At 39.6% G+C, this 24,030-nt stretch overlaps 3 protein-coding genes and 2 non-coding genes across 11 annotated transcripts in view; 4 read left to right on the top strand and 1 right to left on the bottom strand.

The window, feature by feature from the left end:
• LOC120730339 (proline-rich protein 5-like) overlaps positions 1-4,063 on the top strand; it is a 44,962-nt gene extending 40,899 nt beyond the window's left edge. For all 5 annotated transcript variants that reach the window (XM_040026682.1, XM_040026681.1, XM_040026680.1 and 2 more), the window contains one exon: positions 1,670-4,063. In XM_040026682.1, the coding sequence (XP_039882616.1) occupies positions 1,670-2,109 (440 nt within the window). In that variant the 3' untranslated portion in view covers positions 2,110-4,063. The remainder of the gene's footprint in view (positions 1-1,669) is intronic.
• A 1,651-nt stretch (positions 4,064-5,714) lies between these two features.
• On the bottom strand, positions 5,715-12,105 carry commd9 (COMM domain containing 9). Its single transcript, XM_040026685.1, has 7 exons — positions 12,084-12,105; positions 11,499-11,564; positions 11,080-11,196; positions 9,677-9,816; positions 9,365-9,399; positions 8,794-8,897; positions 5,715-6,436 (listed from the first exon to the last, which is right to left on the bottom strand). Exons 2-7 carry the CDS (start codon positions 11,550-11,552, stop codon positions 6,299-6,301), a joined length of 588 nt encoding a protein of 195 aa, XP_039882619.1. The 5' UTR covers positions 11,553-11,564; positions 12,084-12,105; the 3' UTR covers positions 5,715-6,298.
• On the top strand, positions 11,323-23,508 carry LOC120730341 (40S ribosomal protein S17). Of its 3 annotated transcripts, none has more exons than XM_040026687.1 (5): positions 11,323-11,335; positions 17,034-17,209; positions 18,252-18,357; positions 20,593-20,658; positions 23,060-23,508. In XM_040026687.1, exons 2-5 carry the CDS (start codon positions 17,052-17,054, stop codon positions 23,135-23,137), a joined length of 408 nt encoding a protein of 135 aa, XP_039882621.1. In that variant the 5' UTR covers positions 11,323-11,335; positions 17,034-17,051; the 3' UTR covers positions 23,138-23,508. The 3 variants fall into 3 exon arrangements, with proteins under 3 accessions (XP_039882621.1, XP_039882622.1, XP_039882623.1); XM_040026688.1 differs by lacking the exon at positions 11,323-11,335 and adding an exon at positions 15,665-15,675 and having other exon boundaries at positions 17,024-17,209; XM_040026689.1 differs by lacking the exon at positions 11,323-11,335 and adding an exon at positions 15,684-15,812 and having other exon boundaries at positions 17,058-17,209.
• On the top strand, positions 17,269-17,397 carry LOC120730561. Its single transcript, XR_005695139.1, has one exon. It is a non-coding gene; the product is annotated as a small nucleolar RNA SNORA71 (small nucleolar RNA).
• On the top strand, positions 22,849-22,978 carry LOC120730545. The gene has a single exon (XR_005695123.1). It is a non-coding gene; the product is annotated as a small nucleolar RNA SNORA71 (small nucleolar RNA).
• Positions 23,509-24,030: the final 522 nt, after the last annotated feature.

Genomic DNA, 24,030 nt, shown 5'->3' on the forward strand with positions numbered 1-24,030 from the left:
CACCGTATTCATTTCTGTCAGATATGTATGGAAAAATGGACATCTATCAAAACAACCTTACACCTCTGAACAGCTTTCTATTCAGGAAAGGATCTCATAGTGCCTTTCTGCTTGCACCCTGTAAATGTCTGCCATCTTGTGGTCACAGTTGGCTATTGTTTCTTGAGGGCAGTTTAAGTAGACTTGACTATAACCACTAGGGTTCTGGGCTGCACCACTAGAGTCTGACCCAGAAGTTATATCCATGTTTTGTACTGGCTGTGATCGGTGTTGATCATTTCTGTCATTTCATTGACGATTTGTGTCCTGTTAACAACAGCTCTGTCCCACTTCCCATTTAGGGGCTGCATCCATTGCAGGATAAATTGGGACGCAGCTAAAGGCTGGAATTTGTCAAGCTAAAAGGCCAGCATCCTGTTCTGGTTGTTTGCAGTATGTTTTCACTATGTGGAACACTAACAAGAAGCAAGTATGCTAGACCAGCTGCCCCTGGCTGTTCACTGATCTGAAGTCAGTAAAGTCTGAATGTCATTGTACACATGTGCAGACATGTTTGGAAACATAGCAGTAGCAAGTGAACAGGAAATTTACATCATGATTGTCACCACTGGGGGTTTCTCTGTATTGTTGTAGGCATTGGAGCTTCAGCAAACCATGGTGAGAACAATTATCTATAAATGAAGAAAACTTGGATCAGTGGTGAACCTTCCCAAGAGCAGCAAGCTTGCCAAAATTACTCTAAGAGCACACTGACAACTGGAGTCACAAGAGAACCTAGAATGACATCTAAAGAATTTCAGGGCTCATTGCAGGACCAAGACTTTGGGGAAAATATTCTTTGGACTGAGGAGACAAATATAGGGTTAGATATAAAGGGTTGACAAAACTAACGTAGCAATTCATAAAAATAACATCATAGCAACAGTTAAACATGGTGGTAGTGTGTCGGTCTGGGGCAGCTTTCCTGTTTCAGGACATTGAGGACTTGCTGTAATCGAAGGAGCCATGAATTTGAGTCTGAAACAAAAGCACACTTGGGTTATACAGCACGGCAATGAGCTGAAAAACATCATTAAGTCCACAAACAAAATGAAGGTTTTTAGTGGTGTAATCACAGTTTAGACTTAGACTGAGACCTTTTTGCGTACGGCACAACTAATTTTGAGTCGTTACCTGGTGATTTTTCAGAAAAACAGTATTTACTTAAGTACACTGTACTTTTCTGGGCATGGCCTGGTATTATGGGGTGACTTAACCCTGCATCCATGTGTTAGTGTTATTTATATTTTGCTAAACAGTTTGAAGCTGCAGTTATTAAAGTTAAATGAAAGAATCTGAATTAACTGCTGTTTGGTGACACCTGAATGATATGCTGTTGGAGTAAAACATTTTTCCAACACGCTTTTAATCCGAGTCACAGTAAAAGCTGTATTTTGACAATGTTGTAACGGTTTTTAATATGTAACATAGCTGATAGTTGAAAAAGAAGGTTTTGATGGAAATCAGCATTATGTTTTGTAACTTAAGCTTCATGTAAGAAGAAGAAGTCTGATCTAATCTGAATGTGCAATCCACTTACTGAAAAAAAGAGACTCTGGAAGTAATGACATGAAACAAAAATGACTTGTCGATTGAAATCAGTTTTCTGTTTTTATTTCTCCTCAACCAGAGCCCTGTCATCTACGTTCATCTGAAGCACTGCTAGGTGACCAGTCCCAGCCTGAGATTATGATCACACAGCATCATAGCTCCTTAGACTCCTCATCTCTTTCTCCACTGGTAGAACAAGAAGGAGAGGCATATCTGGAGAAAGTTGGCGGTGTGCGGCGCCACACAGTGGCTAATGCACACTCTGATGTCCATCTGCTGTCAGTTTCAAACAAGATGCATGCTGGGATGGAGAACAGCAGAGGGGAAGAGGAACAGGGAGTTGTTGGGTTTTTGGTGGGGGCCAAGCCTATGAGTCCCATGAATTTCTGCCGCCAACTGGTCATGGGAGATTCTCCAAATTGCTCAGAAGACATTGGATATGTGAGACAGAACAAGATGAAAAACTTCAGGATGACGAATGAAACTAACTGCAGAAAGAAACTCGCAGGACATTATTAAGATTGAAGAAAAAGCAAGAAACTGTGTAGGAATCACGAGGAAACGTCCGTACCAAGCTTGTTCATCTAGGATGGAAAGGTCTGCTCAGGGTCTTAACTGCAATGAATGTTTTAGCATCAGCTAAGAGCTGCTGTCAAGTTCCTCACTACTTATGAGGTTCTTTGTCTTTGTATGTCTCCTAATATCAGGAGGTTCTCTTTTAAGACTGTTATTAAATAGCAAAATTGATTAATAAAACAAATTCATGTGCTTTACAGTACAATACCAGTCCAGACATTGGACACTTCTACTCTTTCAAAATGTTTGAGATTTGTTTTTATCTGTATTATTCTTTACTTTTCAAAAATAAAAATAATAAATGACACATTGATATGTTTATAGTTAATACAAAAATTTAGTCTGATGTCACCATTTTTTATCTTCATCAGTTTGTCACTCGGTTGGAGAGGTGTTTAGTTAGCCAGCCAGCCTTGTCATTGTTAACTATTAAAATTACATACAAATTTGGTACCATTCAGCAACTTTGCTAAGAAACACAAAACTAAATAAAGAGCCTGTCAACTAGAATACAATGAATCTGGAAAGTATTCAAAGTGCTTAATTTGTTCCACATTTTAACATGTTACAGCCTCATTCAAAAAGAAACTAAATTAAAGTGCAGTTTCTCCCATTATTACTCTCAGAACCTCTCAAGTTCAGGGTTGATGGGACACGTCACTGCCAGCCATTTTCAGTTATTTCCAGTGATGTTCAATTCAGTTTTAATTTTATTTCTACTGAGCCATTAAACAACAGTCACCTCAAAATGCTTTATGTTGTTAAGTAAAGACCCTATAATAATGGAGAGAAGCGCCAACAATCCAACGACCCCCTTTCAGTGACCACTTAGCAACAGTGGGAAGGGTAAGCTTCCTTTTAACAGGATGAATCCTCTGTCAGAACCGGACTCGCTGAGAGGCAGCCATCTACTGCAACCGGCTGGGACTAATGGGAGGAAGACAGGATAAAAGACACATTTGTTTAATCATTTATTATTAACTAACGATTAAATGCCGAGTGAGTAAAAAAGTTAAGTGAAGAAATAATCAGTGCATCATGGGAAGCCCCCAGCAGCAAAGACATTTGCAGCATAACTAAGGGTGGATTCATTGTCACCAGATCCAGCCCTAACTATATGCTTTATCAGCAAGGACAGCTTTACGCCTAATCTTAAACTTGTCCCCCAAATCCAAACTGGGAGCTGGTTCCACAGAAGAGGGGCCTGAAAGCTGAAGGCTCGGACTCCCCTTCTACTTTCAAATACCCTAGGAACCGCAGACCAGCAGTCTGAAAAGCAAAGTGCTCTTTTGGGGAATACGGTACTACAAGGCTTTTAAACATAATATGGGGGCTGATTATTGAAAATGGTATGTAATGAGAAGGATTTTAATTTCAAATCTGGATTTAACAGAGAGCCAGTGGGGATTAGCCTGTATGGGAGAAAAATGCCCTTTCTAATCCCTCTCAGTATTCTTGCTGTTTGGATCAACTGAGGGGTTTTTAATTAGTTTTTAGGACAGCTTGATAATAATCGGAAAAAATGTATGTTATGCCTTCGAAAGGTACTGCCTAGGGGAAGCGTGTATAATGTAAACAGAATTGTTCCTAATACAGAACCCTGCAGAACTCCGTAATTAACTCCATTTACAAGAACAAATTTGAGTCTGTTAGATGGATATGATTAAAACACTGCAGTGTAATGCCTTTTATTTCTATGCCATGCTGTAATCTCTGTAACAAAATATTGTGGTCAACATTACCGAACACTGAACTGAGGTCTCACAGGACAAGTACCGAGATGAGATCACTGTCAGAGGCCACATTATTTTAACCTTCACTAACACTGTTTCTGTACTGTGATGTGATCTGAAATTTAACTGAAACTCTTGAAAATAAACCATTACTCTGCAGATAATGAGCTGTTTCATAACTACTCTGTCAACATTGGTTTTAAAGATAAAAGAAAGGTTGAAGATTTGCCAATGATTAGCTAACAAATCTGGGTCAAGTGATGGCTTTTTAAGAAATGCTTTTTACTTCAACCTTAAAGGCCTGTAGTTCACAGCCAATTAATAACGATAGGTGAAAATATCAATTAATGGTAGAACTTCTTTGAGCAGTCTTGAAGGATGCTCAATTGGGTTCAAGTCTGGGCTCCGGCTGGGCCACTCAAGAACATTTAAGGACAAAGGAATTGTCCTAAAACCACTTTTTCTTTTTTCTTTTTTTTAATACTGGCCATGTGCTTAGGGTCATTGTCCTGTTGGAAGAAAAAACTTTTTGCCTTCAGGTGCCTTTTGGTAAACTCCAGGTGGGCTGTCATGTGCCTTTTACTGAGAAGTGGCTTCCATTTGGCCACTCTACAATACAGACCTTTGGGTGGAGTGCTGTAGAAATTATCATCCTTCTGCAAGTTTCTCTCTCCATAGAGGAAAAGTGGAACTCTGTTAGTGACCATTGGGTCCTTGGTCATCTCGAGAACCAGTTCTTGTAGAGAACTTGTGGGCCACATCAGCACAAAGACTGAGCTATTTGCCTACACTAACAAGATATATGTTTGGAGGATTAAAGAGGAGACTTTAATACCTAAGAACACTGACCATTTTAAGGATGGTGGTGGTAGTAACATAATCCTCTGGAGCTAGCTAGCAACAGTGGTACTGATACAATGTATGCAGTGAATGGGATGAAACTTAAGAATTTGGAATACCCCCAAATTCTTAAGTTTCAACCCAAATCAAATCACAAGCTGCAGTCTTATGAGCCTTCTGATCCACCATTATATCTGAATGTTTAGCCAGCTGCTTATCTGTCTGGAATTTGAAGACCCACGGGACCTTAACCGTGTAGTTTTCAACTACCTTTGGTGGCGTCTGCCATTGGAAACTGGAGACTTCTAGTCCATATGCAGCACAGATGTTTTTGTACACTATTCCAGCAACTTCGTTGTGTCTCTCAGTGTACACTGTCCCATCTTACATCCTCCTAGTATGTGTTTGTTAGTCTGTGGGGCACCTTTGCAATGTGGTTCCTGTTAGCTGTATTAGACTAATTGGTAAATTGAGTGGTTCTTAGATAGCTTTTCGACTCAAAGTGAGCACTCAAACACTTTACACAACTTGCCTCATTCACACAAACGCTTTTTTCTATGCTCTTTCTATATAATTGCTTCCATCTAACATTAACTCACATTCATGCTGCGATGGATGCACCAGAGAGCAACTTGTGATTAGTATCTTGCCCAAAGACATTTGGCATTCAGACTGGAGCGAACAGAATTGGCATTTTCCCTATTACTTAAAGACATTTTATCTGCTGTACATCGTTTTGTTTTTTTAGACCTTGCTATTTCTTTTGTCCTGAACTTATCTGGTTTGCCCAACAGTGCCAAGATATGCCAAGATTTCAGCTAAAAGTGCTATGGGAATCACCTTGTTGGTGCAAAAATACAATTTTGGTATGTTTTACGTTTTATAGAGCTAGTGAAAGAAATGGGAATAAATTGAGTGCTTCTGCAAAAGCTACTGTCTTCAATTTAAAACTGCTTGATAAAAAAGACGTGGAAATTGCTTCAACTTGTGGCAGATCCAATTGAAATTAATTTTTATTGATTGAACAGTTAGAATGAAAGACATATTTCATTCTAATCCATTAGTTAAACAACATTCAGATATGTTCTAAATCACCAAATTAATACACAGATATATAGGACATGAAACCTGTGACAATTTCAGCTGGTTAAATCATTTGCAACCAAAGTTTTTTCACTGTTGACTGGAAGTAGACACATATTATCATGGTTCCACTACTGGGACCTCTATACAAAGTAAAGAGCAGACCTATGGCAATAAATTTTATCTTGAAAACTGTGAGGACTAAATCTGATGGGTTATATCAAGTTCCAGGTATACAAGTTTACCAACTGGACGAGACAGGAGGTGAGACCGTATGTCTCAATTTACCTTCATTACTGGAGAAATTCTTAAAGCACTAACTCAACATGGATGGAAATAGTTCCACCATAATTCATCTTGACTTTTGTACTGGGGCAAAGTGGGGACACACAGGCAGTTGTTAGACACAGATGATAGTCCAAACACATCAGCATCACACTGTAAAAATCAAAGCACTGTCTCTGAGCTTTCAGTGATCACTTCCCAGCAACTACTGACAGTTGGTCTCTGATGCGTCCAAGTCCATCCAGTATAGTGTCCAGAGACTCCCTACTCAGCTCCACAGTCACAGAGGAAACAGACTCACTGTCTGCTGATGAACATGGATCCACCATCTGAAAAATAAGAAGTGCATGACATTTTTCACAAGATTAGATAAAGATTTCACTTTCAACGCAGCAATCTGCAGCATGGGTAACAAATGCTTTGTTACTGTACTGTACTGAATTTTCAGGTGTCTGTCCTTGAGTATTTAATTTTCTGACAACTTTTTACATTAATTCCCTACATTTTTAAAACAAATATCTGTACTTTCTTCTCCTCACATTTTCAAAACAGACTTGTTACTTTAGGTTCATTTATAGTGTTTATACTTGGGCGGATTAAAGTGGGCTGGAAGGAGTGCAGGTATGTTGTGGTTGTAGTACTTCAGCATCTAGCTAGCGCTACAGAAGAGGAGAACGCATGAAGGGAGTGATGTTTTTTTAAGTGACAGGTTATTTCAAAAATTCAACGTTGCTATCAGCTCTGCAAACATTAGCAAACACAAACTGTTTGTGTGCAATTTGTCGCACAGTGTGTTGCTCCAGGTGCTGTATTTCACAGGGAGAGAAAAGAAGGAGAGCTAATGTCACTCAAGTGTTTGTGTACATGGTCACATTATGTACACTTAGAAAGTCTACTGAAGCTCATACTATAAATAATTGTGAGTTGTGATTATTTCCTTTTGCTGAGCCACTACACAGATCTTAGGGTTCCCCCACCTGCTAAATCCGACTGTAACCCCTGACTGTACTCATTTTACTGTTTATGTGTGGAGACAAAGTCACCCTGCAGGCAACAGAAAATAGTTTGGTTTTTTTTTTACATTCTCGTCTACATAACAGATTGAATCTTTTATGAGAATTTAGATTGGAAAAATATTTGCACTCTTGTGTACTGATATTGTTTATATTCATTTAGCACAAGGTTCAGTTACCTTTGTACAAAAATGGTTAGTAGAATTGTTCTTCAAGGAGCTACTCTTTTTAACTTCAAGTACATTTCAGAGCCTGTGTTTTTTCACTTTTACTTGAGTAAAAAAGCTGAATCAGTACTTCAACTTTTACTGGAGTATTTTTAACACTAGGATCTGTACTTCTACTTAAGTACAGAAAGTCTGTACTTTTGCCGCCTCTGTTTACTCTGCCTCCAAACACAAATGAGTCAATGCACTATGTTGTTTGGATGTTTGTGAATGTCGAGAATTTTATGAATATACCCACTCTGACCATACCTTCAGTATGAAACGTGAATAGTATCACTGTTTACTCAACAATTATTTAGGAATGAGTGTGTTTGCTAAACTGTGTTAAAATCTCAGTTATACTAAAGCTAAAACACTGGAATATCCCGTTGATTGATTGATGTAAGATACTTTATTTCAATCCTTATATAATGCCTCATATAATATAGTAGTATTGCATTGTATGTTATAACACATCCGATATATGATTATATGATAAATGAATATGTGCGCATGATGTGCACTTTATTGTTATGTCCAAAATTTTTTCTTTGCACATCGTGGGAGACGGACGGCTCCTGGATCTGATGCAAGAGAGATAAATAACTGGCTGGTATCTGGGCTGATGGTGGTTGATGTGTCAATGGTATATGTCACTCAGACCAGCTGCAGGGTGATGCAGGGTCAGATCTGCAGGTCAGAGTGATCTCTTGAGAGTAGTAAATGACATCACCACTGGAACATAATGGATTTTTCAAACACTGCCTGAGTAGACCAAGAAGCAGAAATTTACAGAAGAAGTGGCCTTGGTGGACCCTTTTTTGCTAAATTAAAGAGCCACCTGTCTTTGATTGTTGATCCCAGATAGTCGCAGATAATTAATATTTGGCCACTTTTTCCAGGAAAAAATAAATAAACATTATTGGGTCCACTAGAATAAAACAGAATAGCTTTTTAATGTCATTGTACATGTACAACGAAATTATAGGTGCTCTGCACCAACTGTGCATGAAAAGTGCTCAGAAGTAGTGCAAAGGACTTGGTCTGACTAAAGTTCGCGTGTGAGTGGCCTAAGTGATGAGGGTTACTCGGACCATGGCTCAGGTAGCTAAGTGGCTGAGCAGGGATGGGGTGTGGGGGGAAATGTAAATGAACATTTCCAGGTTGGACTCTGCTTTTGACACTATTACATGCATCATCTTCCTCTCATCCATTCCTTCACACACTACGGATGGTACTGATTACTCACACCACTGTTTGTTTTTGACAGTAGGGTTTCTTTTCTGTTTTATTTGTTTTAAAAGAATAAAGCAGCTTGGAATACATTCCTAACCATGTCTGGGGTTTTCTTTGTCATGAATGTACGGCCCGGTTCGTGACACTACTTTCACAACTTTTGTAGCTGATAATGCTTTAGCTCATATTTATGCAAAAAAAATATTCTGAAGCAGGTGGTCTCACACTGACCTTGAGTTGAACCAGGCAGGTTGGCACCGACATCCGACTGACTGAGTCTGAGCTGGTCACCATGTCAACTCTCCAATCCAAGTCCTTCAGTTGAGGGAGAGAGACTGGGTGCATTCATGCACACGCACACACACACACACACACACACCTCAATGATTTCAGGGGACATTACATTGAGATATAATAATCTCCTACAGACACAGTCTTTTAACACAGGCGGTTGAAATGGCAAGATAAACTCCCAGTCAAATCTTCTTGCAGTATAATGGTAAAAACTGCAAAATATATGGACAGATGTTGACATCATCCCCATTGTTTTCCACATATAATGGTGATCCAGCTAAATTGCTTTTACAAAGCAACATAAATTACATTATTGCAATGAACAAGGCAAAAACATGTCTGATTTTGTTGGGTTGGCTGTTACAGGCGGAGGTACAATATATGTCTCATATAATTCAGCTTTTACCATCATGTTATGGTTTATAGAAGGAGAGACATACATTACATGCATACAAACACACGTAAACACACACATATGTGCATAGCTATAAATGACGAGTCTACTCACTCTGATTACTGAGGGCTTCTGTCCTCCATGTTGCACTGCAAAACAGCAGAGACATCAGACATAATTACAGCTTATGGTTACATCATCAGCAAATAGTAAGATAGGGAAAACAGAAAGAACATTTCTCATCCTGTTAAACACATTTAATACCTTTATCTCCCTCTCGAGCCCACATTACTTTTTTCATGTATAACGTTTTTTTTTCTAATCAACATTTTTATTTAGGTTTTTGAAGGGAATAACAAAAACAGTTTACTGCTAATTTAAAAGAAATGAATAGCGTGCAGCATTCAAGGTTTTTCTGGGACTGACCTGTTCTCTAACAGAATCTTGGTGATCAGGTTTTTCAGACTGGAATGGAAGGACTCGGGGAAGATAGCGAGGATCTGCTCTGGAGAGCTGAGGTTGTAGAAAAGGACGTAATGGGAGAGTGCATGGAGGGACTGGACCAGCTAAAGGACAGAAAATAACTCAGATTCACATTGGAAACACATGTTTTACAGCTATTTAAAGTCCTCGATCAAAGCCAGCAATAGTTAACTATTTTAATGCTCACTGAACTTTAAGTAATTTTCAAAGTAAGAATGTCAAGATTTTAATGATTCCGTGTTCTCAAATTTGAGGATCAAGAAAATTAACCCAGTTAGGAAATGTCAAAAACTGTAGTTCCTCTACTGGCCACCCAAAGCCAGTTCTACAAGTGAACCACCTGTCAAATCCAGCAAAACAGCTCCAGACCGTCACACTTCCTCCTCCGTGTTGGACAGTTGATGCCACACACTGTGGAACCATCCTTCCATCTACTCTACGGTGTACAAAGATCCTGCGTGATGAACCAAAGATTTCAGATTTTGATTCATCAGTCCGTAATACCTTCTTCCAGTCTTCAGTAGTCCAATGATGGTGTTTCATGGCCCAGGAAAGCCTCTTTTTCTTATTCCGATGTCTTAGCAATGCCTTTATTGCTGCAACTCGCGTGGTTCAGTTGTGGCTTTGGGTCTGCCAGAGTTACTTTTGATGGTGAAGGAAACTGGACTCCCGACACTTTGACTTTCTTTGCAATTTCTCTGTGGGAAAGACCTGCATTTATAAGTGTTATGATGGTCTGTCTCCCTTTCATTGTTAATTGCCTTCTTCTTGCCATTTTTGTAGCAACACACTACTTTCTGCAGTACTTTACTGTTCAACTGATGCTCACGAGGGTATGTTACCACAGTCTGTTCCAATACTGGTTTTATGCAGACAGAGGGGGCTTTGTAAGTAATCCAGAAAAGTTGGAACACCTGTAGGAATTAGAAGCACCAGCTTTCAAGACTTGATAAACCTTCATAGCTGCAGAACTGCTTTACATTGTTGACCCATTTCCCTGAAAAGGGCCTTTTTGTATAATCATAAATGTACAATATTTTCAGTTTTGATATGGAGGGTTTTTTTGTTTTGTTTGTTTTTTAGTGTTGACACATGTCATAATAATAAAACTAGTGAGTGCACGTGTCTCTACATGTAGAACTGTCGTTTAAAGTTGCGAATTGGTAGGAAAAAATTATATTAATCGATTTCAACCAAGTCCTCAAGTTAAAATACAACGACTGAACTTAGTGGAACTTTCTTTATATCCCCCAAAACACAGTCAAGTGCTTGCAGCACGGGTCAGTAAACTACTGTATGTCCACACACACTGCAAGGACCAACACACACTGATGTTTTTGTGTTACCTGTGCAGCCTGGCCTTCCGAAATGCCGAGTGTTGCTGCAGTGCTCTCAGTTAGCCGCTGACTCAGACCTCTTTGACTCTGCACACAAACCTCTCTCACTGCATCTTTAGAAGGAGCCTCCAGAGAAAAAACAATCCACTCTCAGTGACTTAAAACTAACGTGTAACAATTTCTCAGATCTGAACATGGAGTTGGTACGTGAAGCCCTAAGATGTCCTCAAATCTGCTAATGCGGTTCAATTTACTGTCACTGGAGGTTTTTAAGGTCAGTTCCACTTCACTGAAGTTTTTAAATAAAATTGCAGTATTTAGATAAAAATCGTGTCTTTATGTCTACAGAATGAGAAATACAAAGAGCTAGCAGACTAACAGACTCTCTGAAAGCTGACTGTTTTACAAAATGTTAATGTTTGACATACCTTCAGAAGAAGCTGTAAGTTGGTGAAATCTTCGTTGCATACAGTGGCAGCCATGTTGACATGTGACTGTGACAAGTCACGTGAGAGAAGAATGCCGCATGGGAAATGAAGTGCAAACAAAATGACATCGGCAGCATCTACCAGCATAAATCTTTATTAAATGAAACAAACTATAATTTGATTTTTTTTAAATAATCGAAATATGAATTGTGTAATTCTTAACAAACAGTATTGCCAAATATGTATGCCACATATACGAATCCCTGAAATGTTCAGTTGAAATTGTCAGAAAAATGAAGACACGAACTACTCATTTATCTTGCCAGATTTTCTCTGTTATTACAAATAACAAACACAAAATAAATGTGCAAATCTTCCCTTGTTCAATTGTGTCTCTTTGTATAAATGTCTATCCTTTTGTTGTATGTCGGAGTTAAACATACATTGTCAGATCGGCTTACGCAAAGCACAAACTGACAGCTATATCTGTTAGACAGCCATTAGCCGTGAGACCAGCAGTCACCCTAACCGTATATCACTAAATAGAAAACTTTGCTTAAGTAAAAAGAAAGATAATTTACTTACCGTTTGTCGTCTGTGAACTGACGGCTCCTATTGACATAGTGGAATTATTCTAAAACGCGCATGCGCGCACATGCGACTCAACGCAATGTATGCTACTGATTTGTGGGCTGCGACGACGGAACACTGGCATTAGATATTAAACATACTCAGTTTCAAATGGTATAAACCAAATAAACATTGAAGCAATATTGAACCTCTTACTCTTATGGTCTCAATCACACGGTATAATTCAACCAATTAGAAATCCCAGTTATCTCACTTAACAGCAAAAATCAGTCTTTCACTAGAGGTTTTCAGACCGGTGAATATTCAATATGTCAATCAAGCAAAGGTTTATAAGTTTAGGACAATAAATAAACTATAAAACGAATCAAATGAACCGCATTTTAAACCCTTAATCATTCCTTTTCTATGATTAACCTTTTTAACATTGGTTTTAGCACAGTATCAACAAAAATATCAACTTACAACACGTGGTCCAAGGATTCAGGGGTCCAGCATTGAAAATAAATATCCACAATCATAATATTGGTACAATACAAAGCTTTAAAAATTAATAAAAATTAATTCATAACACAGTTCATAACATGTTCATAACTCCTGCCTTTTTACTGGTGGCAAACTACACAAAAACAAGTAACCATGTCCATAAAAGGCCTTATGCATTTATCTTACAGAGGTGGTTTTTTGTGTGGTTTCACAGTGTGCTAACCTGATTCAGTAAAAGGACTAGATGTTATAGTCCCTGAAATTGCATACTTCTAAATGGAGAGAATCTTGAGGGATGGCTGTTATGAGGAAAGGCAGCCCAGAAACTTTTACCCAACCTAATCTGCCATTTTTGGGGGATTAGAGATCTGATCTAGATTAGATATTAAGATTTGGGACACATTGTCAGTAGTGGACCTTAGATTCATCGGGTGTCTCAGCCATTATCACTAGACGCCCTCAGGGGGCAGGATGGGTCCTTTCCAAACCACAGCTGTGGATTTATTGGGGAAGGTAGCACATCGTATGTCGCTCGGATTACGAAACAGTCTATTAGACTCCATCCTCCAGATTTCATTCCATGAGAGCTTCTCCCAATTCATCCAGCGACCCTGCCTGGCCAGCACTACGGCTTTGGACATGTCTGGCTGTTTACTACTGTCGACGCACCTCCTCCACCACCATTTTTCGACGTTCGGTTACAGATGCCTGTTGCCACCGAGGTGTTACTGCTCCAAGACCAAATCCTCCTCTACCCTGTTGGACGGGACCCACCACATCATGATGCCGAAGAGCAGATTTGGCCTGTAGCACAGATGTGGCTGGGGTCCACTTCCTCCCCGTTGCTTGGGTGGGAGCACTGCCTCTCACTATGGGGTCTTGGGAGTCCGTGAGTGACATCTTAAGCCTCACTTTTGCACATTTAAACTCCTCCACCAGACTAGGGATAGGCAATGACAGTATCCCGTCGCTATAGAGTCCAACGCTGCTGAATCATTTGGGAAGTCCGAGCCACTTCTTAACGTAGGAGCTCACTAGCCTCTCTAGTCGATTGGGATGATTGAGTGAGACCTCATACATGGTCAACGGCCACTGTAGTCTGGGTAATAACCCAAACTGGAAGCACCAGCGCTTCAGTTTCCCTGGGAGTGCAGTGTTGTTAATCCGCTTGAGGTCATTAGCCAAGTTCTGCCTTGGTTGTTCTAGTTGTCAAGTATCATTGAGTTCTGCATTGTAGCACCATCCCAGGCTCTTTATGGGCTTCTCTAAAAGTGTGCTAACCTGAAATACACATCATAATACACTATCAGAGGCACAAAGACACACATCACTCATTTCTCTTTCCAGATTTTCTGAGGTGAGGGCAAAGCCCAGGTGCAACGCTTTCATGCAACACTAACAAAACCTTATTGTTATATTAATGGAGAGGGTGATGTGAGGAAAATGAGTGGGGAAGACTTTAAAAGTGGGACTCAGCGTTTGGGGGAACCCAAAAATCACATGGAGAGACTCAGTGTGGGGAAAATAATCACAACTCACAATAATTTCTACTGAGCACTCCAGTAGATTTTCTTAGTGTACAAGCTGTGATCAGCTGACCTGTGCTGCTGCTGGTTTGAGGTTTACTGCACTTTTTGGATTTACACAACTGAATTCAACCAGATGTGAGCAGATGTTTCATGAGTTGTCCAACAATCTTATCTTATCTTATCTTATCTCTTGAGATTGTTTTATACCATCATACATGAAACTTTGTGACCTTTTATTTAAAAATAACACCCACCTAGCAGACTAAACCTTTATTGTGCCATTTAGGTGTCATCTACAAATGAAATTGAGACATTGGTCAAGGAGACTAGTCCCCGAATAAAGATGAACTATAAAAAAGGGGCAAAATTGCCTATTTTTGTTAAGGTAACTAAGATCTCTTGACATCTGCAGTAAGCTGCTGCAGGTGTTCTATCAGTCTATGGTGGCAAGTGTTCCGTTCTATGCTGCAGTGCAGCATCAGATACAAGGATGCAAAGAGATTAGACAAATTAGTGAAGAAAGCTGGCGCTGGAGCCAGACTGTACATGCTGGGGGATGTGAATAACTCTGATCACCCACTGTACAACATTTTCATGGAAGATTAGTAATAGAAGACTCCTCTCTGTCTGTTGTACAACAGAGCAATACAGAAAAACATTTGCTCCCACAGCGATTAGGCTTTTTAATTTTCATACAAATAGCAGATGGGCCATGTCAGACACAAATTTACCCTTGGGATCAATAACGGTATTATTTTATTATCACAATAATGTCACATGTTACATACCTCAACTGGTGTAAGCTACATTTTCTCTTACCTAGGGAACACCTGCATCCTGGTGCCAGGTGTTCCCTAGGCATTCCCTATGCAGGCAAGTTGGCAGAGGCATGTTTTGGGCAATGTTCTGTTGGGCAACTTTGGGTCGTGCCATCCACAAAGATGTTACTTTGACCTAAGCACTTTTGCAGACCATATATATACACCACTTCATGAAAACAGTATTCCCCGATTAATCAATGTTTTTGATTTTTGCCATTTTTTCAATTGTATCCATCATTATCTGTCAAAGTGGTGGCACATCATAGAACAAGTTAACCTGTATTCACCTCTGTGGAACATAGGCTATATACCATCTGATATGTCATGTTATCAGTATTTCTTTGTTTGTATTGTTAGGTTAGGTTCATTATTTGGCATATATCGCAAGACACACTTTATTTGCTTTCCTCCATACATAACCTTAACCAACAATACACAATCAAACGTTGTTTTCCTCTTGAGCTTTGGCCTTGTGGTCTTGTGATTTTTCCCACCATTTTACCGCTTTCATTAACGTAGTGAGTTTATCAAACCAAGTGTCAAAGAAACAGTTGAGGTCTCCTCATTTTCTCTTCTATTACTTTCTGTTTCGCCTGTAGATGCATATTTCTCTTTCATATATGGAAGCATCTTCAAGATCACACACTGAAAATTTCTGACATACAAACAGCATGGCAGGGCAGTGAGGAGAAAAGCTGGTGAACAACACAAAATTTTAAGAAAGCGTTTTTTGTCTGTTGTAGAGATGTGCATGTTGGAGGTTGTTGTTTAGCTTACGGTCGGAGGGGTCGCTGCAGGGACAGAACGTTTCTGTTCTCAACTTCCGCCCGAGGATTCAAGCTTCCACCGGAAGTGTGCTTGTTCTCTTTTACCAGGGCCGATCCAACATGGTGGGTGTTTTTTATATGACTACCTACACTATCTATTCTAATCCTGTCGTTTAAAATGTTTTGTATTCCGTTTAACCTTACCAATAAGCAGCAGATCAATAATCTTTCCTTGTGGCCGCTGTATTGACGTTAGATGATACGAACGCGACTTTTTATCGGCGCTTCTGTAACGCTGCTGCTGACGGAGCGACCGGCTGAATGAGCCGCGGTGCTTGTTCGGGTTTTTATCGGTTAATATCGAGAGGACTGACAGAACAACCTAGGCGGTATTTGTTTGTTCACGAACCGTTAAAATGGTTAAATTGCCGAAAAGTATAGCTCACCTTAGCTTGATGGCCAACTCAGGTGTTAGCTTGTGTGTCGTTGAGGAAGCTAATGCTGCTCTGGAGGCTGCAGTCCCTGATCTAGTTGGGAGCTTGTCTTCAGCCGCACAGTGCTTCGGTCAAGTGATTTCAGAATACTGAAGATGTTATGTGGCGCGACAAAACTTCACCACATTAATCCAAAAACAACGTCTGACACACAAGTTTAAGGGTAAACTTTATTCCAAGGAAGTTAGAGCAACCCAGAGGCAAAAATGTATAATATTAAACATTAACAAGATAAAACTAACAAAATTAGCACAGGCTCACATAAGGCTCTAAGAAACAAATATAGATGGTGCTATCAAGAATACTACTTTGGGATGTTGGTACGTTTACCTCGGCCTCTTCATCCTGTTTGTAAAATTGGTTCTTTATGTCTTCGGTGTATTCGTCCAGGAATTCATTTAGCCGCTTGTTCGTTTAGTGTAATCTTCCAGTCAGATGGACTCCAACTCTACCATTTTGGGCAGCAGCTGATGCCTTTAGTCCTTGTTCTGCTGTGCAGGAGACCCACTGTGATCAGGAGGACCGCTCCAGCCAGAACCTGCAGCAGGAGGAAAACTGCTTAATGTGCTTCTACACTGAGCTCACTGACGTTGCAGAGCAGAACAAGGACTAGCATTGCCTGGTACAGTCCAAGATGATGGAAATGGAGGTTGTGTGCAAAATCAGCCATGTAACATCAAGGACAGCCACAGCTTTGACCTGGTCAGCCTGCAGGTAGGGAGTTGCCTGCAGATTGGCCAGGCCTAAAATAGGATTTAGATTCCACTCATGGTGGCAAACGGATGTTTTTTAAAGAAATGGTGCCAGAATGACTGTTCCGATAGTTTACCCAAATGCTAGGAGTAACGAGTAAACACGTGTTCTCTTCATGCAGGGACGAGTCAGGACCAAGACGGTGAAAAAGGCTGCCAGGGTCATCATCGAAAAATACTACACCCGGCTGGGAAATGACTTCCACACCAACAAGAGGGTGTGCGAAGAAATAGCCATCATCCCCAGCAAGAAGCTCCGCAACAAGATCGCTGGGTGAGTTGTCTATTGCAAAGTGGAGCCCACAACCACAAATTTGTCTTGCTTATCTGCCACCCTGTATCGAAAGGTGATCATGGCGTCTATGTTGCCTGGTCATTAAAAATTACAGGAAGATAAACCTTTGAGCCTTTCCCGTGTTTGAAGGACTGCCAATTCCTATCAGACCCTGGTGCTCTAAGACACTGCAAACAATTCCTGGGATGGTAGACATTAATTAAATAAATACATTTTTCTGTTAAGTAGGCAGATATTGATGGAGGGTCTGTGGTGTGGAATCTGAGTTCGCAGCAGAGTTAGCATTTATTTCATCATTTTTTTAAGTCCCTTTTGTACCAAAACACACTCCAAAACCATCAGTGTTTTTAGATTAGAGGTGGGTTAAAAAGCCTCAAAATTATAGTGGTATTTCATGAAAATACGTCATCAGAGACTGGTGATGTTTGTATGCTCACCACGTGCAAATTAAAAAAGGTCATAACTGTTGGTGTGGGCCGCCGTTTTTGTGTCGTACACCACCTACAGTTATCTATTTTTGTAGCCTGGCGTGTTGCACCGCGGCTGCTGCAGCCGGATTGAAGACACCAGGATATGATCGTGTCCGTTTTTACCGCCATTTTAATGGTATTCACTACAGAAGCGTAGAGATTCACAGATATATGAGGGAGATGTTGCACAGTTTGAAAACCTGAGTTTGTGAGAGGGGAAAAAAACACTGGGCAGTGTCTTTGCTTCTGGTTTTGATTTCTTCTCTTTCTATATCAGTGCTTATATGGCACAAATAGAAGTGACTGTGTAATGATGTTGCGGTAGCAAAGCAACCAGTATGGAGGGTATACTGGTGCCTTGGCACCTGGCCCTTGCTCTCAGACAAGCCCAGGCTTGTCTCGATGTTGCATGCATTTGGGAATCTTAACATATGGTGTTGCTATAGTAACCATGTCCCTACATGACATTTCTATAATATGTACAAATTTCTATGGTATTATCATGGCAGTTCCATGTGATGACAGCTTTGTGTGCGTTGCTCCACTTGTAGGTATGTAACACATCTGATGAAGAGGATTCAGAGGGGTCCAGTCAGAGGAATCTCCATCAAACTGCAGGAGGAAGAGAGAGAGAGGAGAGACAACTATGTACCAGAGGTCAGTGAACGCATCACTGTGTTGGTTATACCAGACCGGGTAAAAGCAGTGAATCTGCTCTTGTAAAACTTGTTGATTCTGGTAGCATGCTACCGGAACCACTGGGACCATTAGTATAGTTCCTGTTGTATCTTTTTCTAATTTTGCCATAGATGTTTGTAAATGTTGTGGTGAGAGGTGCTGAACGATCTGCTGATTGTTGACTGAAGTTTGAGCCTGATCCACAAGTGGTCACGTAACTAAACGTACATGGTACTACAGGGTTCATGTGCTGGGCAAGTCTATTGTAATCATACAATATTACAGCAATTTACAACTAGATAAAAAGTGAAGAATGAATGGCTAAATTGCTGCATCAGTAATTTTCATTTTACATACAGATGAAGATTGTATCGTCCATCAACACATCACTGTGCACAGATCACTGTTTGTCCCCATTATTTTTGTTTGTGAATGTGTGGATTTATTTGCTGCAATATAGAACTGAAAAGCATCAAGAGTGCATCAGCAGGCCATTGATACTGAGGTCTGGTAGCTTATGTGATTGATTAAATGGGTCAACCACAGAATAATAGCCAAATCTGTGCATTATTAGCCTAAAACATAAGTCTGTTTTTAAGAGTGTTTTTGAAACTATTTTTGTTATTGTGAAATGTGGGGTTAAATTGTGCTAAGTCTTCACAATTAAAACTACAAATACACAGCTTTGAGGGGAACCACTGACTTTTTTAAAAAAAAATATTGCTGTAGTGTTACAGTATTGTCGTTATAATTGCCAACTGCTCCAGTTTACCTTAGTAAACTTCTTTTCTTTTGGCAAATTTGGCACATTTATTTTTTTTAAACAAATGTTAAGAAATAAAGCAAAAGCTTGGATATTATTTTTGGGTAAAGGAGTGGAATGAGTACATTTTAATAAGTCTAATTTTTCTGAAGATCAATTTATTTGCACTTTTAAACTCATGGATTTCTAAATTTGACATTTAATTGTGTAAAACATCAAAATGTTTCACATTTATAAATATTAATGTGTTGCATGTAAACTGTATGATGGATCTCAATTATTGTTCCAGGCACCTCAACATGCTGCACAAAACTCATCCCACAAGCCTGTAAGGCTACAGTTGCACTAGGGATAAGCAACAATCACTCTAGAGTAATACAATTATTCTAATTTCTAAACAAACATTTTTCAAGACATATGTAACGATGCCTGTTGAAGGCAGTAAAAGAAAGACACTTGAAAGTTGCTCTGCGTGAGCACTGCAGACCGTTTCTTTTATTTATTGTAATACAGAGTAAGAGACTAAGACCATAAACTCCACAGGACAGAGGCCAAGATAAAAGGATTCTATAGAATCTGGAGTCTCTTTGCAACCACAGCTTATGCCATCTGGTGGCTCTCAGATAGAATGCAGGTTGGCGATATTTCCACATTGGCTTAATCTTCCCTATCCTGGAATCTACATCCATGTTTTATACCATCCCTATCTGTTTGTGTTTGAAGCTTTTGATTTCCTTTTTACCCATTAACATTTGATTAGGATTAGAAAGTATCTTCACTCCATCTGGCGTTTGGGTTTTGATTTGTTTCATCTATTGGAGAAATAGTTGAGCTTAACAGTAATAGAGCAGAGTAATAGCAGAGAATGTACAAAGTAGAAAATAAAATTAAAAGAAATAAAAAAAGTCTGCATTGTAGTGTGCCAATATTTCAGTATGTGTGCATCTACGTTGCAAATTTGAATAAAACTGTAGTTTTGTACCACTGGCTTCATACATTTTGTTACTGGCTGCAAGACAGAGCTATATATTTGTGAGTGTTTGCTTCAACCAGTTTATCCACAGGTGATCTCAGAAGTGCAAACATGGTCAGGAGCTGGAACAGTCGAGTGTCCAGCCATGATGGGGCTTTTGGACACATCAAACCAAATTGTGCCTGTTATGTGTTTTTTGTGTCCTGGTAGTCTGCCTGAACCGAACACCTTTCTTTCTACCAGTTGTTTTGTGATTATGGTCTGTAGGCAGGTGATTCACAATGCAGAAAAAAAACAACACATACAAATTTTCTTGAGTTTTGAAGGACTTTCTGTTCTTTTTGTGCACTCGTACAATTTTTTTTAAACAACAGATGGATATAAGTAAACAAAATAATACGGTGTTACTTTGTAACTGTGGAAATAACTGAGGTGTGAGATAATGGCTAATGTGATTCCTGTGTGTTTATCTGTCCAGGTGTCTGCTTTGGACCAGGAGCTGATTGAAGTTGATCCCGACACCAAGGAGATGCTGAAGCTGCTGGTAAGTCTTTCTGTAACAGGACAGAACAAGTACAGTTTTTGCGGTACTTACGTTCATCTTACTCTGCTGGGGCTTAGCGGTTAATGTATTAACTGATTAAAATCAAGGTTCTGTTATACAGTAAACAAATCCTCTCACAAATTGAATCCTCTGTGTGCCGTGTTATGCTATTTTTTTTTTTTTTTTTACCTTTTAAACACAAAAACAAACTACTGAAAAATTATGTGATCAGACATAAATCTTAGAATTAAAGGCCTGTTCCAACTACAAATGAAAATAAAAAGATGTAAAAGCAACAGGCTCACAAAGGTAATGACAGAAATAAGAAGCTGATTTGTTAGATGTTTAATGGTGGAATGACTTAGATCAGACACGGGCATCTAATCTTGTTAATGATAACAGAGCAATTGGTCTTGAGTTGGGAAATAAAAAAGATGGTTGGAGTTAATGGAGTTTGAGTGTTGAATCTTATCCAGCCAGTGGAGCTCTTTAGAAAAAGTTTGTGTAGTTCTAGAGAGGAGTTGTAGGAAGGCACATCTCATCAAGCAACATCAAGGGAGGTCACGAATCGCCTTCAGAGGAACCAGAGGGTTTGAAAACTTCAGAAAACTTTGATCCATTTTAGTGTTTCATTAAAACTGGCAGTTGTTGTGTAACCAGTGTAACTGTCAGAGTGGAGGTTGCTGTTCAGGCCTTTTAAACCAGAAGATTTTATTTAAAGCACAGAAGCATTTAAATGGCTGAAATCAGTTTGTTGGGACATATTTGCCTCTGTCCCTGTGTTCAGCTTTTAAATGGCAGAATTTCCAGGTAAAGGATTTTACTAGAATCAACCTGAGCTTGTAACGGTCCGATTCCAGCAGCAAGAAGGGAGCTTTTAAAAACAGCCACTCAAACCAGAGAGTCAAAGTGCATCATGCCCTTAAAACTTGTTTTGAAATGTCGTAGACAGAAAAAAAATTAGATAACGGGACATGTGTTTTTCCTCTTTTTTTTAAACACATATAAGTATGCTATATGTGCTGTTGTCTACTCTGTTATGTACACTACAGGCAAAGAAATAGCCCAAATCCAGTTCCATGCACGTGTACATGTATTTGGTAACTAAAGCGGTTTCTAATTCAAGACAGTTGCCGACCTTCTTGGGAGTGGACACCCCAGCAAATTCAGCCCAATGTCAGACAATGCAGTGTTCAGATAAACTGAAAAACCAAACAAACCCTGCACCTTAGATTCCACGGGCCTCAGATAGCATGTAAATGTTAAAATTGATAGCAGTATAATTAAAAAATACTGAAGGATTTCCAGGACAAACGCTCTGTTCTGTCTGTAAACACCATCAGCCTTCCAGGGACTGCAGATGAAAATGAGTCTCTGGCTAAATCTGGCATGTTTACATGATAAATTTAAGTGTTCATGTTAAATTATTTTAACAATAAGTTTTTCACTGTTATGAAGTAAAAATAGTATTACTACTTAAAATGTACAAGGGAACTGTGTTAGGCCTGATGTTTGAAGACAAATAATTACACGATGCTGAAATAAATCTGTAAATGTGTAACAGATGAAGGTAGTGATTTCTCTTTTCGGTCATTTATCAACAAATGCCTTTACTTGGCTTTGATGAACCACGCACTTCTAAAACTACGCCCCATGGACAGAGGAGACCAGTGATATGAGCTGCTTTTGCAGCCACAGGACGTCTTGTTGTACTCTGTATATCAAAATGATCAGCTTTGGTCAGGAAACAGGACGGGGGCAAATCTCCAACAGAGATGCAGCGAAAGAAGGGAACTATGGCCTAGTCAAAGTTCAAACCTCAACCTGATTGGGAATCATGGGGGTGTACTTAGTTTTTCACACTGATTTTGGCAGTTTTTGTCAAGTGTGTTGTTGTTCATGTGATGTATTTAGATCCCCCACCCATTTTGTTTAACATCACTATATTAAAACCTTCACATCACGTATTTATTTCAGGACACAGCATTTAAAAAAACCATGAGTGTTTATGCTGGTGCAGCCACACATGCCTGGTAATAAGTGAATATAAATGTACTCACCACAGCTGAAGTACAAACCAGCCGGGTAGTCGTGCTACACAGCAGGCCAAAATATTTGAAGGACCATTCCATTAAGAAGACGCAGACAGCTAGCTGTGTAACTTTGCTGTTGCTTTTGCATTTCCCTTGAGCCTGTATCGAAAGGTGATCATGGCGCCTTTGTTGCCAGGTCATTTATTAACTACAGGCATATAAACATGTGAGCCTTCCCTGTGTTTGCTGGACTGTCTGTTCCTGTCAGACCCTGGTGCTCTCAGACATTGAGTATTGAGTTGATATTGAGTTGCAGTCACCTCCTTTCAGATCAGTTCTTAAACCAGTGTCTTGTTTATGTCCCTCAGGATTTTGGCAGCCTGTCCAACCTGCAGGTCACCCAACCTACTGTCGGCATGAACTTCAAGCAGCCCCGAGGAGTCTAAGCTCTGTACAGTATCTTCCCAATAAAATCCATTTGGGACAAAGAGCTCTGCTGTAGGACTGATGATTTGTGGACATCCGTTTTATGTGTTTTCCCTCTCCAAACTTGAGGTGTTAAGTTATCCTTTTCTCATAAGTGTAGGACCAGTTGGGTGAAACTAAATAAACCCCATCAATTATTGGCTGAAAATACAATTATGTTTGTAAATTTGATGCTTTTAAACTGAGTCATGCCAGTAATTATGTGGAGGAACAGAAGAGGCCACACAAGGCTGCTTAATATTAGGAACATGTTTGTCCTTTGATTTCATTGTTTTGACACACAGTTGAAAGTCATTTTTAATAAACAGCCCATTCTACATTTACTAACAAATAATGGTTGATTGATCAGGTGCTGCTTCCTGTCAAATTGTGGTGGATTGCCTTTTTTTTTTTTAAACTTCATCGAATCTGTTATATTTATGTGTTACATAATTTGATGTAGCCTTTTTAAGTCATGATAACTTTACGTTTGTCCTGATAGTATTAAAGGTTAAAGGGTAAAGTCTACTGGCAGCAGAGCAGCTGATTTGACAAAAATTAGTAGGAAAAGCGTAAAAACAATACAGGCTGAAAACAGCTGCTTTAGACAAAAGAGGGGAAAAAATAGGTAATGAAAATTTTGCATAGCTGTGTGTCTTCTAAGCCTGGGTTATGGTCACCATCATGGCTGTCACCATGATGGTGACCATAACCATAATCATGATGGCATCACTGTTAGGAGACTGGAAAATAACTGTCAAAGGACCTGTAGAAAAGCAAGTCAAACGTTTATGTCACAAACACACGGTGAAAAGCTATCCAAAGATTTTTCTGCTTCGTTTGTGCTACGATCTACTTTTTCTCATTAAGTTTA

This window comes from Simochromis diagramma, unplaced genomic scaffold (genome assembly GCF_900408965.1).
Source record: "Simochromis diagramma unplaced genomic scaffold, fSimDia1.1 OVJJ01000293.1, whole genome shotgun sequence".
Classification (NCBI taxonomy): domain Eukaryota; kingdom Metazoa; phylum Chordata; class Actinopteri; order Cichliformes; family Cichlidae; genus Simochromis; species Simochromis diagramma.